This window comes from Anabrus simplex, chromosome 2 (genome assembly GCF_040414725.1).
Source record: "Anabrus simplex isolate iqAnaSimp1 chromosome 2, ASM4041472v1, whole genome shotgun sequence".
Lineage (NCBI taxonomy): Eukaryota > Metazoa > Arthropoda > Insecta > Orthoptera > Tettigoniidae > Anabrus > Anabrus simplex.
The window spans coordinates 47192398-47208804 of record NC_090266.1 but is presented as its reverse complement, the minus strand read 5'-3'; the positions used below and the strand labels follow the sequence as shown (position 1 = coordinate 47208804).

At 40.0% G+C, this 16407-nt stretch overlaps 1 protein-coding gene across 5 annotated transcripts in view; it reads right to left on the bottom strand.

Moving 5' to 3' along the window:
• The window catches only part of rtet (major facilitator superfamily domain-containing protein rtet), a 294106-nt gene that overhangs the window by 116165 nt on the left and 161534 nt on the right, over nucleotides 1-16407 (bottom strand). For all 5 annotated transcript variants that reach the window (XM_067140241.2, XM_067140242.2, XM_068226066.1 and 2 more), the window contains one exon: nucleotides 4014-4234. In XM_067140241.2, coding sequence (XP_066996342.2) covers nucleotides 4014-4234 — 221 coding nt within the window. The remainder of the gene's footprint in view (nucleotides 1-4013; nucleotides 4235-16407) is intronic.

The following is a 16407-nucleotide window of genomic DNA, read 5'->3' as shown; positions in this document are numbered from 1 at the left end:
AGAAAGAGTTCATATTGAGTTCATATAGATTGGCACAATCAGAGTGCTGGAATGCACAACGACCCAATCTAGGACACTGTAAAATTAACAGAGTAATAAACAGAGTAATAACAGAGGAAGTTCTACACATGCCTTCTGATCATATGATACCAAAGTACAACTTTGAGAAACCATATGAGACCCAGATAATAAAAAAAGACTGGGATATCAACAAATGGAATAGTGAAAAAGAAGATACAGTGTGCTGGACTGATGGCTCAAAGACTGGGGATGGTACAGGAGGAGGGATCAACAGGGGAAGACCTGAGAGATCAATCCAGATGAGCTCGGGCAAACACACTACAGTCTTTCAAGTGGAAGTGATAGCTATCACAATACATCTTGAAGAAAATCTGAAAAAAAACTGTAGGTATAAGAACATTTTCATTTTTATGGACAGCCAAGCGGCCATTAAGGCACTAGAAGCAGTCCGGATATTATCCAGAATTGTCTGGTATTGCCATTCACTTCTCCTGAAGCTCTCAAAGTACATCATTGTCAAAATAATATGGATCCCAGAGCATGCGGGTATAAAAGGAAATGAAAAGGCAGATAAACTGGCCAGGAAAGGGGCAGAAACACATTTTGTAGGCCCAGACCCTGTATGCGGGATTTCCTACAGGCAAGCCCGACACTACATAGGAAAATGGGTACAAAAGAAAGAAATGGATAACTGGAAAAATACTTCAGGATGCAGGCTTGCAAAGGAACTGATAAAAGGACTGAACAAGAAGCATACTAAAGAACTGTTGAAACTCAGCAGAGAAAATATAAGATGGGTAGTAGGACTGTTGATAGGACACTGCCATCTGAAAAAACACCTACATAGGATTGGAGTAATAAGGGACAATATATGTAGGAAATGCAATGAAGCAGAGGAATCAGCTGAACACATACTTTTCGAATGTAGGGCGCTGGGTAGAATTAGACTCTCCACTCTGGGACTACCAGGTGAAGAGACAGAGAAAATCCAAGACGACCCAATAAGAACAACCTGCAGCTTTGTGAAGGGAGCAGGTATATCTAGGTGGGAATGAAGGAAAAACATGGTAGCGAAAGATCTTGGAGGTCGTCGCTACTAATATTTAGAGGCCCCATCAAGAAAAGATAAAGATGATGATGATGATGATGCTTGTTGTTTAAAGGGGCCTAAGAACTAAGGTCATCAGCCCATGAAGAAGAAGAAGAAGAAGAAGAATATTGATTATAATGAATGTACATCTCCTGTTCTTTCGCCAACTGAACTAACAGCCACCTGATAACACTGCTCATCTTCATAGTTTAAAAATAATTAATTTTTTTTTTTGCTTACAAAGCCTAATGGAACCTTTTTCAGGACTTGGTTCAAAATAAACTAATTAACTTGCTTTTTATCAAACAGATAACAATGGAGAAAAAACTTGAAGTGTTAAAGAAGGAATTAACATCAAGCAAAACCCCTTCCAAAAGCCAACCACATTCTTAATAACGATTTAATTGGATGTTTTCATTCTCCAGTAATCAATCTTTCCAAGATTAACTTGAACGAGAAAGAAAAATGAATTCTCTCAAAAGGCCCAAAACACAACTGGCCAAATTTCAACCTAGCCAAAGTAGCCTCTAAACTTGTTATAGAATCGGAAGTTGCGATCGGTAAACTGCCATAAGAAGTGCAAGATGAAGTTAGATTAGATCTAAAAAGATAATTAAACAAAACTTTTATTACAAATAACAGCACTATGCCCGCAGGTATTTCTAAAGATTTCCTTATGGAAAAAAAGCATATTCTAGGACTTAAATAAGATTAAAGACAAGGAAGTCATGATTACAAAGGCTGATAAGGGCAACACGACGGTCATTATGCACAGTGCCGATTACATCCAAAAAAACATTTTCTTTTGGACAATGACATCTTTTTTAGCAACCAAGAAAGACCTGACACAATTACTTCTACGTCAATTAAAACAAACATTAAAGAATGTGTCTTTTCTCTTCACCGAACAGGAGAAGCATTAAATTAATAAACATGAACCCAGGCCTAACAAGAGCAAAAGCACTTCTGAAAATCCACAAGGCCGGATTCCCCATTCGACCCGTAATAAATTACAGACCCAGCCCCCATATATAAATTGGCTCAGTTTATCCAGGAATTTCTTAGACAACACAATAGATTCGAAGCAAACAAGTCTATAAAGAATACCACAGAATTGGTCAATAAATTAAAAATCTCTGAACTACAAGCCCATCATACTATACATTCATTTGACATTGTCAATATGTTTCCAAGTATTAAGACTAGTGAGCTGCTTCCTATCATTAAAATGAATTTAAAGACTTACAGTCCCTTGAATGTACTTGAAATACAAGATTTCATAAGCATACTAAAGTTGCTAATAAATAACGGTTCATGTGCAGAAGTGATCCTACATATATTGTTTTTATCTTATATACTTATAAGTTCATTTTTAGTGGAGATAGTGTTTTATAAACTAATTTTAAGACCGAAAGCATATCATTATAGACATACAATTGCATTGTCACACATAGTGACATACATGCCTGTTCCCATTTTGACATGCCCCATTTGAACGTGACCAAATACTTGTTATCATATGGCATTCCTCAGACAATGTAACCTTAATCATAGCTTCATGATCTATATATGAATGTATTGTTCAGCTGAAGATGACCCTATGTAGGGGGTCGAAACTGGTAATGTAGCATAATAAGTGCAATAAATACGTATTGATAGGTGGAAGTCCTTTCCTATTTCTAATTATTATTGTTGTTTTTATAATAATAATAATAATAATAATAATAATAATAATAATAATAATAATAATAATAATAATATAAAAATGTCCCAATACAGTACCCGTATTTTATTATTTTGCTTTCCCCCTTTTTTTTATGTTGTCTGCATTTATATTTTTCCCCGCATCTGTTGTAATTTTCCGCCTGCCCCATGTAAAACGATGCATCGAGGTTTTACTGTATATGTTATGATCACCCGTGAAATTAAATAATTACACAAAGTTACATCTTGATGAGTGCTCATCTGTTTTCACTTAACACCGGGAACACTTTCTGTGATTGTATAAAACAAGGAAATTAAGCAGAATATGCCTCCCGAAAAGACTGATAATATCGTTTCTTAGTTGAACTCGTGTCCGCCTCTGTAGCGAAACAGTTACTGTTATCAGCTGCCGTCCTCGGGGGCCCGGGTTCGATTCCTGGTACTGCCAGAAATTTAAAACTGGCAGGAGGGCTGGTATGTGGTTGATATGGTACATGCAGCTCACCTCCAATGGGGGTGTGCCTGAAAAGAGCTGCACCACCTCGGGATGAGGACACGAATTTACTTACTTAGTTGAACTCATTACGAACATTACTAAATTCCTTAGAAATTCGTCACACAATTCCACACGTTTCAGAACTACCGCCAATGTTACACACGCACACAAACAGCTGCTATGAAGCACTACGCAGTTACTAAAGTTGTTTTATATAAATTCACAGCCTGCTACTTTTCACAGATTTCTTTTCTTCAAAATTGCAGCCTGCTACTTGTTTGAGAACATCTCATTGAATGAAGTAGCAGTTGATGTAGAACAGGTGACAAAAGCACGGTGATAATCAAAAATGTGATACTACATTTACCAGTTGAATTTCAAACGCTGCATCTCGTATTACCAGCTACTATCAAAAGTCAAACCAATCAGCTTTGACCACAGAAAGCAAAACCAAGCGCGGATATTCAAAATCCGTACAATAACGTTCATCCGTACAACCGTAAAACACACTCAAAATCCGTACATTTTACGGGAAAAACGGAATACTTGGCAGGTATGCTGTATGTTTGTGTGGATATTTGTTTAAAGATTATTGATCCTTAATCCAATCTAGATCACACCATTGAGATAATTTCACACATGAGAGACTGGAAAGGAAAGATCTTATAACTGTAAAATACATATTTCACAATAAACACTAACCACAACAGCTGTTCGTGGAATATTTTCTTTCGGGATCTTCCTAACATATCCTCCTTGAATTGCGGCCATTACAATTCCAACTACAAAAAACATGTAGCCTTGTTGCATTGATGTATATTTGAAGGCTTGGTGGGTCAGGAAAGTTATTGTGAACTCCAGACCAGAGTAAATAAACATATAGAAAAAATATACCAGACCAAGCCTGCGCAGCTCAGACATACCTGAAACAAGAAACAAATAACGATAATGATTAGATCGATGCTCTCATTGCTCAAATTAATAGACGTGATATCATCTGGGCTCTTGTCATGTGAAGGAGGCAAATGCATGGAATCTTCATGTTTCGTGAAGACCTTGCTTAATATCCTCAGAACACAAATTTGACTAACCACAACCATGAATGTTGTATTAATGTATGAAGGTTTGAATTCAGCTGACTTTTGGCTCTACTGATGAAAGTATACTCTCATTCATCAAGGGGTGCTACATTTTCTAGCTCGTGGATTAGAGAACATCAGATTTGCAGCAAAAAAGGCAATAAATTTCTCCATGGTGAGAGTTACTGTCTTATTCGTGAACCATGGGCAATGGCTGAGTGGTCTAGTAAATGATCCTGAGAGTCAGGATACCAGTTACTATGGAATGGAAGTGGACATCTCAGATATATTCTGAGTAACGGCCGTCCTTGTGCTCAAGCAACTGGACAATCTGGATGTCCCTAACCCATTAGAGGAGACATCCTTACTGTGACTATGTTTAAGTAGTGTAGCATCCTACTTCACAGAATATTCACTGAGCACACTCAGAAAGTTTTAAGCAATTCTCGGACCTCTGGAAGTAAGGAATCTCACTTCCATTTGACAAGTGAGTGACTCCTAGCAAACAATGATATAGATGTTGATTCCCATATGGAATCTGTTATATTTGTCGCGAATGAGTAAATTTATAATACCAATATAAATGGTCCGTTGTTGGACATTATAAATTTTCCAGCTAACTCATTCCTGGTTGCCAGCGTTTTGCCCCTGTGTGCTAGTTTGGTCTCATCAGTTGGTACCTAGCATTCCCTATGGGAATCAACATCTATATCATCTGACGGCCAAGCAGGCATCAATTTTTGGTAATGAGACGAAGTCTCTCATAGTGCATTGGCACTGTCGGTGGCTCCAAGTAGCCTACGCAGTGGCCTCCATGGTATGCACTAGCTAGTGTCTTGGTGGGTGTGCTAGGTACCAACTGATGAGCCCAACCTAGCACATGGGGGCAAAACACTAGCAACCAAGAATGGAGTTAGCTGGAAAATTTATAATGTCCAATAATGGACCATTTATATTGGTATTCTAACATACAACTTCGCAAACAAAATTGAATTGGATGGGAAGCTATCAGTATTAATGGGGCTTATGGAAAAAAGAAAGTGGAATTGGCTGAGACAGCAAAGAGGATTGTCTGGACGTGCTAGGCATTAATGATATTCGGTTAAAGGGAGATAACGAGGAAGAGCTAGGAGGTTATGAAGCATAATTGATGGGTGTTAAAAAGAAAAGACCAGAGTGTAGGTATGACTGTTCATCAGGAATAGTACTACATGCAACAGAGTTTCTATCAGACACATAAATGAGTGAATAACATGGGTAGACTTGGCAGTTGCAGAAATTAGGATGAGAACTGTCAGTCTATTCACAATGTGAGGGTGCAGACAAGGAGGAAGTTGACAAGTTATATGAAGCACTGAGTGACATAGTAAGGGTCAATAGCAAGGATAGGATATTGCTAATGGGCGATTTCAATGCGAGAGTTGGAAATAGAACAAAAAAATACGAGAAGGTGATGAGTAAATGTGGGGAAGATATGTATGGTAATAGGAATGGGAAGTATTTATTGGACTTTGGTGCTAGTATGTGATTAGCAGTTACAAAGACATTCTGATGATTATGATGATGCTTGTTGTTTAAAGGGGCCTAACATCTAAGGTCATCGGCCCCTAATGGTACGAAATGGACGACATGATATAATTAAAATTTTAAAATGTATCCACAGACAAGAGTCTAAAATCAATGGTGATAAAAAATGATTATGAGATTAAAACAATCAGTGGATCTAATTTGCAATGCCTTATTTTCTAATACAATTATTAAAAAAATACAGGTGACAGTGGAATAAGGCATTAACTGGAAGTACAGATATATATATATAAATCATGTTAGAAGTTCAAATAACACATAAAAATACACAAACACAAACTAAAATTGAGTCAATGGGATAAAAGCACAGTTAACAGAAATACACAAAAACAAAGGACATTATTACATATGATAAAAAAAGACATCTCTCCCTCATAAAATGGATGACGAGGTCTGCTGACTACTCGTCATCTTGCAGGATGAAGGAGATGGTACTCGGGAGTTTTACACTATGGCGCAGATCGACCAGGTCCAAGCACTCCGGAAGGATGTGTACCATGGTAAGATAATCGCTGCATGTACACACCAGAGGGGATTCTTCCTTCAGTAAATAGGATGGCGTTACTATACGAAGGCCGATCCGAAGACGGCATAACACCACTGTTTCCCTCCAAGAAACCCGAAGGGAAATCCTCCATACCTTCGTTGTACTCTTTATCGCTCTCAGCTTATTTGAAAGTGGAGTGGCCTACCACTCCATCTCCCAAAGGGACATAACCAAATGTCTCAGCTGAGATCGAATATCACTTGCTGGAATCTTGTAAGGCAACGGGGGGCATTGTAACTGCCTCCTCGGCAGCGTATCTGCTAACTCGCTTCCCTCCACACCCATGTGGCTTGGGAGCCACATACTGTGATTCTGGTGCCGGCATCCAATACCTGGCCAGCAGGTCCTGGATCTGCTGCCCCCATTATTGCCGAGCTAAGCCCAGCCAGTGAGCGAGAGATCCCAGTGTGGACCGTTCGTTCTTGGCTATCTTTTTTTTTTTTTTAGAGGCATTTAAGGGAAAAGGGGTGACGACCAAGCAAAAATAAATTTTAAAAACAACACTCTTACATTTATTAACACAAGCATTCAAACACAAAAATATCCTTGCTGGATTTATTACAGTGAATTTTCATAATGTCTGATCTTCGTGTAGTGCTTTACAAGCAAAATGTAATCCTCGTCCTCCAGCTTTACTGTTCTGGAATGAAAATTAACAAAAAAATCAGGCCTTTACTGCCTTCAAAAATTTAAAGTATTTAAATGAAAGAGTCCAGAGACTTCAATAAAGATTTGCATAAAATTAGTAGGCAGCTATCTCACTTATTATTCCACAGAAAAATTAACTTAAGGTTCCATTAATTTATAGTAATCTCAACACGTGGTCAATGTTGAATTCTGATGAATTCCAATATTTAAAGTGAGTAACATTCCTTAATAACACCAATTTAAGCTTTGATGAAAATCAAAATTAATTCCAAAATTGTATAATTAAATTATTATTATTATTATTATTATTATTATTATTATTATTATTATTATTATTCATCTCTAACCTTGTCTATGTAGCATTTTTACTTTATCATCACACGATTGTGTTTACCAATTAGTGTATCTCACTAAATAATTCTCATGATAATTACAATTCACATTTTACTAATTAATTATCCTTCCAATTCATTTTTATTATCATCAACCGTCATCACCTGAATTCAAGTTGATTATGCCATTTATGAACATTTAGCATTTGAAGTTTCAAATCAGTTTGAAATTATTTTGGAATTTGAATATAAATGTGTTAAAAATTTTCTCATATCAACGTGTGAGTTAACTGAAGATTAATTTACAAATCGCTTGCCTTTGCAGAAAAATAACGAGACGATCTTTCACCTAAATCTTTAGAAATTGCAAATTAAATTCTAGCCTAGTCTTACTCGACACTAAACTTATCAAATTTTTCCTTAAGGTGCGCTAAACAATTCAAACAACGTAGAACACCATCTGTGCCGTTGCAGTAGATGCACAACCAGATTAAATCATATTAAACAATCAAAAAACATGGAAAATACTCATAATTACAACACACACACACCACATTCACACAAGGTAACACGTACTTTTTATATACACTATTTACAACAAATCCTGCCCTTATAAATTTATTTGTTATTTCAGCATGGTCACGCCAAGAGTATCCGGAGAATGAATTTGTGAATGGAACTATCCTTACTCCAATAGTGGCTAGTGATCGAAATTCGTGGCATCACTGGGATTGAAATACTCCTCAAACAACGATGGAGATTCATCTAAATTTCTGAAATTTATTAGAAGATTCTAATAGGATTCCATAATCATCACCATCACATGGGTTACAAGTTGCAAATATCGTGTTCGCGAGCCTTACTCACGTTATTATTACTCCCTATTCATGAAATATATTCAAAACGTGCTCCACTTATTATAAATAACATTATGCTCCCAAAGACACAACAAGTCATTCACTAATAAATCCACCAATCAATAAATGATTCAATTAACATCCCGCAGGATTGCCGTATTCCAGGCGCATCATAAAGTGAGCACATTAAATCTCACATATAAGGATTCTAAAATAATTTATAGCTCACGATCATTTAATTCCATTTTTGACACGATCTTTACTTAATGTTATTATTATTTAAGTGATTATTAGATCTATCAGTCCTCCTGAAATATCGTGAAATTAGATGACTCGATCCTAAACAATACAAGTGATCTGAAAATGACACTAAATTCGATCCTACCTCATAAATTTTACACTCAACTCCAGTCTAGATTATTTTCAATATCATAGGCAAACAAATGAGCTTTATCGTGTGGTCAGTGATTTTTAGATCTGTCTAAATCCTATGTATGGGAACTCACTTAAAGACAGACTACACATCTAATCTAATAGGTTTCAAATTTCAGTCACACACATGTATCTACAACAAGAACTAATAGAGCTACGATTTAGAGAAGAAAGATCCTCTAGCTTTATGAAGATGAGAAAGAAAATAAACATTTAAGTGGTACTCAAGTTTAGATGAGGTTCGACTCCAGGTTGCAGTCAGTCATTCCGGCATATCACCAGTCAGTCACCCTCTCTGACCAGATGTGCCTCACATATCTAGAAGGTCACGGAGACACGGCAGTAGACGTCTCACGATGAAATGCACATTGTAGAGGAATAATCCATCTTGATGTACACAGCGATTCACTGGGATGAATTCTGTCGCGTTCCAGGAGTGTAGGCTGTAACTAAGATGACAAATATTAAACTATGTTCACACACGCTGGAGTACTAAATGTTCTCGTGATGAAATAAACTTAACTTGGATCACTAATGTTGAGGTTTACTCTGTAAGAGTTGATAATCAAATTTCACTAATCTTAGCAGAGCGGGTGTCTGCTTGCACGGCACAATTTTCTTTCCATGTGGTTACGATGAAAGTAGCAGCAGCAGTGTGTAGATCAGCAGAGAGATAGATTGATTTACTTTGAACATGGCATTTTATAGTCTTCGCTCGGGAGGCGTGTACATTTTAGAGACGATCATTGGTTCACGGGGTCTCTTATAATTGGCTGTGACTGTTTCTCAAAGCTTGCTTGCAGCGCAGGTTGTCCACACGTGGCACGCTGGAAACACTGGCTGGTCACGTGATCCACCCTGCACTCAGTCGAACACAGATCAATACATCGCCCTTCTGAATGACAAAAAAGTAAACCAGTTTGGTGCTTACTCACTGCTTCCCAAATGTTGAATACAGCTCCTGGTGAACAATAAAACTTTTAATAATAATAATAATAATAATCCCGTGTGGGGATTTACCGGTTACCTCCATCGGGCGCGTCCCATTGGAATTGGGGAAGCTCGCTTGCTCTGCTGCAGGCAGAGTTAGAGGGTAGTAGGGAAATAAAATACCTCCGTGAAAAAAAAACTGGTCCCTTGCCAGGGTTACGGCGAAGACTGGTAAATGACCAGAAGCCAGAAAACATCTTGAGGCAACCTCTAGGTCTAACAACCCTAGTTTTAAAAGGATGGGTACCCGTCCAAAGCAAAGTCAAGTCAAAAAGCATGATGGCACAACATTTCAAGAAACATACCCCAGGGGGTAAATCTTCGGATAAATCCCTCGTCGTGAACACCACGGCTCAAGAGTCTCGTTCGGATTCTGGGGGAGACTCGACATCATGCAAGAGACGAGTCCGAGCGTCTCGGTGTACCCCGAAGAGTCAAAAACTCAGGCCAAAATCTTAAACCTTTCTAGCAACTTTCAACATAAATTCACTTACACAAACTGGCAAGCTGAAAACCCTCACCAAAGCTCTTCACGAAAATCAGATATCCATAGTGGCCCTACAGGAAACAAGGTACCCAGATGAAGAGATTTTTGAATCTGAAGGCTACCGATTTTTCAAGAGCAAAGCGCAAAGAGGAATCCTCAATGGAGCTGTGATGCTTGGAACCGCGTTTGCTGTTAGAACCAAGATCCTTAAATCGGTTGCAAATTTCGAACCTGTGAATGACAGATTGTCTATACTCACAATTAAATGCGCGAACAAAACCTATGCCCTAGTTAACGCACATGCTCCTACGAACGATAAGAACAAGTCTGATCCAGACGAAGTTGATAATTTCTGGGACCTACTGGATGAAAAATTGAACAAAATATCCAAACACCATGTCAAGCTTCTTTTGGGTGACTTCAATGCCCAACTAGGTCGTGAGCAGAAGTACAAGAAAGTTATAGGAAATTACCCTGCTCACAAAAGAACCAATCCCAACGGCAAAAGACTGGTGACCATTTGTGAAAATCACAACCTGCAGGTCATGTCGACCCACTTTCGCCATCTACCCAGAAAGCAAATGACTTGGCGTTCTCCCGTCCAAGCTCTCGGAGAGTTCCAAACTGATCATGTTGCGATCTCCAGGAGAAACAGCCCTGAGATTATGAATGTCAAGGTAAAGAAAGGCATCAATGTGGCCTCAGATCATTATATGTCTCTTATCAAATTCAAACCAATTCCCGCAAACACAAGGAAGACAACCAAACAGATCACACGCTTCGACAGTGATAAACTTCGGCAAAGGGTCGAGGAGTTCCAGGAGAAGGCTAGACCAAATGACTGTGACTTTAACAACGCCAAAAGTCTCCTTCTTGAGGCCGCCAAAGACATTGCAGAAATCAAGAGAAGCAAAAAGCATGCCTGGTGAAATAGTACCTGCGAATCAGTCCTCTAAGAAAGACTCAATGCGTGGAAACAGTACAACTCTACGAAATCAGAAAATGATTGGGAAACCTACAAAACCCAACGTGCCCAAGCAGCTAGGGTGTTCAGAACTGAGAAACGTAAATACAAAAAATCTCTCATTGAAAAGATAGAACAAAACTTTAGGAAGAATGAAAGCAGAGAGTACTACAGAGCCTTCAAACGCAAGCTCACTGGCTATAAACCACCATCTCTATGCTTTGAGCGAACGGACGGCACACTGGCAACGTCAACTGAAGAAAATTGCAGCATTCTGGCAGATTACTTCAAGAATTTACTTAATTGCTCTAAACCGCAAAGCGCCACTGAGACCAAGGAACCCTTACTCAGGTACCCAGATTCCAGACCACCCGACAGAGATGAAATCAAGCGCCACATTGCCCGTCTCAAAAATAACAAAGCGCCAAGGGAAGACTCAGTAGTAGCAGATCTATGGAAATATGCCCCAGAGGAATCACTTGATATCTTGCAAAAGCAAATAGAAGAAATTTAGAACAAGGAGACCCTACCCGAAGATTGGAAAATAGCTTTGATCCATCCATTACACAAAAAAGGCAGCATGAAGAACATCAACAACTACAGAGGAATATCTTTGCTACCCGTGACTTACAAAATTCTATCACTTGCCATCCTGGAGCGTTTGGAAGCACAAGTCGAACATCAAATAGGTGAATACCAAGGAGGGTTCAGAAAAGGTCGCTCAACAGCTGAACAGATCCAAAATCTCAAAACGATCATCAGATATTGTACACTAAGGTCCAAGCAGTATGTGTCTGTCTTTGTGGACTTTAAGAAAGCGTACGACTCCATTGACCGGGAAGTCCTGCTAAACATCTTAAAAGAATTTGGAGTTGATTTGAAACTGCTGGCATTAATTAGAAACACCCTGACCGATACAAAATCCAAGGTGAAGTTCCACGGATGTCTCTCGCATTCCTTTGACATCAAAACAGGAGTCCGACAAGGTGATGGGCTATCCCCGATACTCTTGAACTGTGTTCTTGAAAAGATCATCAGAACGTGGCGGGTGAGATTACAGGAAACCAACTACAGTCCATTGAGAATAGGAACCAAATCCAAGGGGATCGCAACAGACTGCTTAGCATTTGCCGATGATATTGCTGTTCTCTCAACCGACATAGAAACCGCTAGAGCTCAAGTTGAAATTTTAAAGGAAATTGCTGAACAAACTGGTTTGCAGATATCGTTTGAGAAAACAGAAGTAATGACTAACATCAAAGAGGCTCCACCAAAACTCCATACAAAATACGGGGACATCACCCGAGTAGACAAATTCAAATACCTGGGTAAGATCATCATGAAAAATGGACTGGACAAGGAAGCACTTCAGGAGCGAGTACGCAAACTGGAAATAGCCTACCAAACATCCCGCACAATCTACAACAAAAAATGCCTTTCCCAAAACACCAAGATACGTCACTATGAAACAGTTCTGAAGCCAGTAGTTCTATATGCAGCCGAAACCCTGTCTCTAAATGCCAACCAAAGGACTCCTTGAAGAACTGGAGAAAAGAGAACGCAAAATTTTGAGAGGAATCTTGGGATCAAAATACAGAAATGGAATCCATCAAAAGAGATCCAACAAGGAAGTCTACAGCAAAATAGAGAAAATTACCAACACAATCAGGAAAAGACGGGCATGATTTTACGCTCATTTGAAAAGAATGGACAGAAGAAAGTTAACTAAAGAAATCTTTCACTTTTTTGATTCAAACCCCAAAACCACAATTACCTGGTTTAGAAATACCAAAGAAGACCTGCAAATGCTACATATCTCAGCTGAAGACGCCTTTAACAGAGATCTCTTCCGCAAGAAAATATTGACGAACGGGCTAAACCGAGACGAGCAACCGAAGAGAAGACACGGTGCCCCTTGGACAGAGGAGCGTAAGCAGGCCGACTCACAAAGAATGAGGGAAATTTGGGCTCTAAAGAAGGCCAAGTTCAGTGTCAAATGCAACAAGACTTTACGTGGTCCTTGATGGCCCCAGCGAATTATATGTAATAATAATAATAATAATAATAATAATAATAATAATAATAATAATAATAATAATAATAATAATAATGTTATTTGCTTTACGTCCCACTAACTACTTTTACGGTCTTCGGAGACGCCGAGGTGCCAGAATTTAGTCCCACAGGAGTTCTTTTACGTGCCAGTAAATCTACCGACACGAGGCTGTCGTATTTGAGCACCTTCAAATACCACCGGACCGAGCCAGGATCAAACCTGCCAAGTTGGGGTTAGAATGCCAGCACCTTAACCGTCTGAGCCACTCAGCCCGGCCATAAATAAAACTTTTAATGTTGACTTGTCGTAAATATTCTAAAGATAGGCAAATTTGAAGGGGACAGTATCAATACACTGTAGTGAGCTCAATGAGTCAGTACACAGAAGAAAGTGTTGGAACTCATCGGACAGTGCATATCGCACAGCTTCACAGATAGCATAGGGCTCTGCTGTGTACACACTACAGGTTTCCGGGAGAGCAAAAGAAACCTATCATTGTCAACAATGAACGCACAGCCCACCTTTGTTTCTGCCCTCGAACCATCCGTGTAACAGACGACTGAACCTGGATACCGGCCAACAATGGACAGGATGAGCCTCCGATAAATCGAAGGATCCACGTTTTCCTTCGGGCCAGTGTGCAAATCCAGGATTAATTCAGGTCGTCGTATTAGCTATGGAGGTACCCCACTTGGTTGTCTGACAAGGCAGGGAACCAAAGGTACATCAAACAATCTGCGACTGCTATCCAAGCGCATTCCAACCGGCCACGTTGCTCGAGGATAAGCAGCGTACAGCCAACGGTTACCATTGTGGAATACACAAGGACAGCTTGGGTGAAGTGGCATCTGTCGCAAATTTGCAGCATAGGACAGAAGCGTTTACTGGCGCCTCAGGGGTAAAGGCGACACACCAGATTCAGCGAGCCAGCTAGCAATGGGGCTTGTATAAAAAGCTCCCGTCACTATCCTAACCTCACTGTGGTGGATCCTACTTAGTTTTGCGAAGACGCTTTGCCTTGCTGATCCATATGCAGCATTGCCGTAGTCTAACCTCGATAAAATGTGTGCCCTATAAAATCGTAGGAGCATCATGTGGTCAGCATCCCAATTAGAGCCGCTAAGAAACTTCAAGTTATTCAATTTCTTAGTGCATTGCACTTTTAACTGCCACACACATGGTTCCCACGATAATTTGCTATCGAAAAGGAGCCCAAGAAATTGATGTGTCAACTACGGGAAGAGCGACATTCCCTAAATAAAGCTCAGGATGCGAGCGAAGAGTGCGCTTCCGACAAAGTACACAACAGAGGTCTTTGCGGTTGAAAACCGAAAGCCATGTTCTAAAGTCCACTGTTCCACTCTCCTAATAGCTTGCTGTAATTGTCGCTCTGCAACTCCCATTTTATGTGAGCTATAACGCAGAGCAAAATCATCCACATATAGCGACGGTATTACTGCTGAATCAGCAGCAGAGACAACACCGTGTACGGCAATCGCAAACAGAGTGACACTAAGAACCAACACCTTTGGGACTCCATTTTCCTGAATGTGGTACTGTGAATGTGCCCTCCCTACTCGGACATGGAATAGACGGAGGGACAAAAAATTTGCAATAAATACCAGCAAGTTACCTCGGAATCTCCACTGATGCAGGACTGAAAGGATACCGTATAGCCTTGTGGTGTCATAAGCCTTTCCTAAGTCAAAGAAAACAGCCACCAAATGCTATTTGCACAGAAATGCATCCTGGATAGAACTCTCCAGGCGTACCAGGTGGTCAGTGGTCGAGCGGGTGACTCGAAAACCACACTGGTACTTGGACAAAAGTCCTTGTTTCTCCACACACCACACAAGTCGGCAATTTACCATCCTGTCAAACACCCACATATAGGTCTGCAACTTCCTGCATACTTGGGATTTTTGTCAGGCTTGAGGACAGGAATGACTATGCCCTCTCACCACTGAGACAGAAACTCGCCCTCTATCCAGATTCGGTTGAACACACAAAGGAGATATAACAGACTATTGAGCCCTTATTGAAGTGCTCATTTAATTAATCAGTCATTTATTAGAATGTACAGTGATTATTCCATTTTCATTAAGTACTAGTAACTGGCAGGAAACATCTACATTCAGCAGCACGTCACAATTTCTGCAGGGAGCTTGGAGCTCGGATTTGTTTGTTCACCAGCTAAGTTTGGAAGGTGGAATTTCGACATGATGCACACAAAGCCGAACAAGGGAACAACAGAATTCCAACAGACAACATTTCGGATGCCCGGGCGAGAGGCTAGGGTCACTTATGAGGAATGTTTGAAGTAAGCATCAGGTATGCCATGCGTCAAGCCAATGAAACGATAGAGCCACCGTCGATATGGCTAGGCATTGGTCTAGGTGAAAGATGGCCCCAATCGAGGATACGACGGCGTCTTCGAGGACGAGTTAATAAAAACGATTACCACGTCAGTTAGTTACCCTATTATTCAGCGAGATTCTGTGCAGGTAACATTGTAAGAAGAAGTCTTTTTATTTACGCGAGTGATCGTGTGGGGACTCGTAAGATTTTGTTGGAAGACGCTCAGTCTACTTTTGATATACTCACGTTTTCTAATACTGGGAGAATGGCAGTTAACTTACGATTACCAAAGGGAGAGAACAGTTCCATTTAATCATTTCAAAGTGCACAGTAGCCTGTGCAAATCATTTTCCGAGGGCATAAACTTTACCATTTTCAGTTCAGCCGTTTATAATATGGGAAATATTTGACCTAGTTACGGGAGTAGGTAAGAGAAGCGGTTCCGCGAGTGAATGGGAACTGGTTTCACGGGCGGCGGAATTTACCCCCAACTGTAGTATTCTAGTAACTGGCTGGTTGATCTTGACCTAGTTTCTACATCATGAACGAGGGGATGTTTAAGACGACATCCAGAAGCAGAAGCAGCAACGGAAAATACGACATCACCTTTCTACCCCTTGATGGAGACAAAAGGACTGATTCAAGTCTTTTCGGAAGGCAGCATTATCATCGATATGGCGGGCTAAAAGCAAGATGGGGTCGGCTGTCTCCTGAGGTCGAGCGACCACAAGTCAACATAACAGACAAGTACAGAGTTTT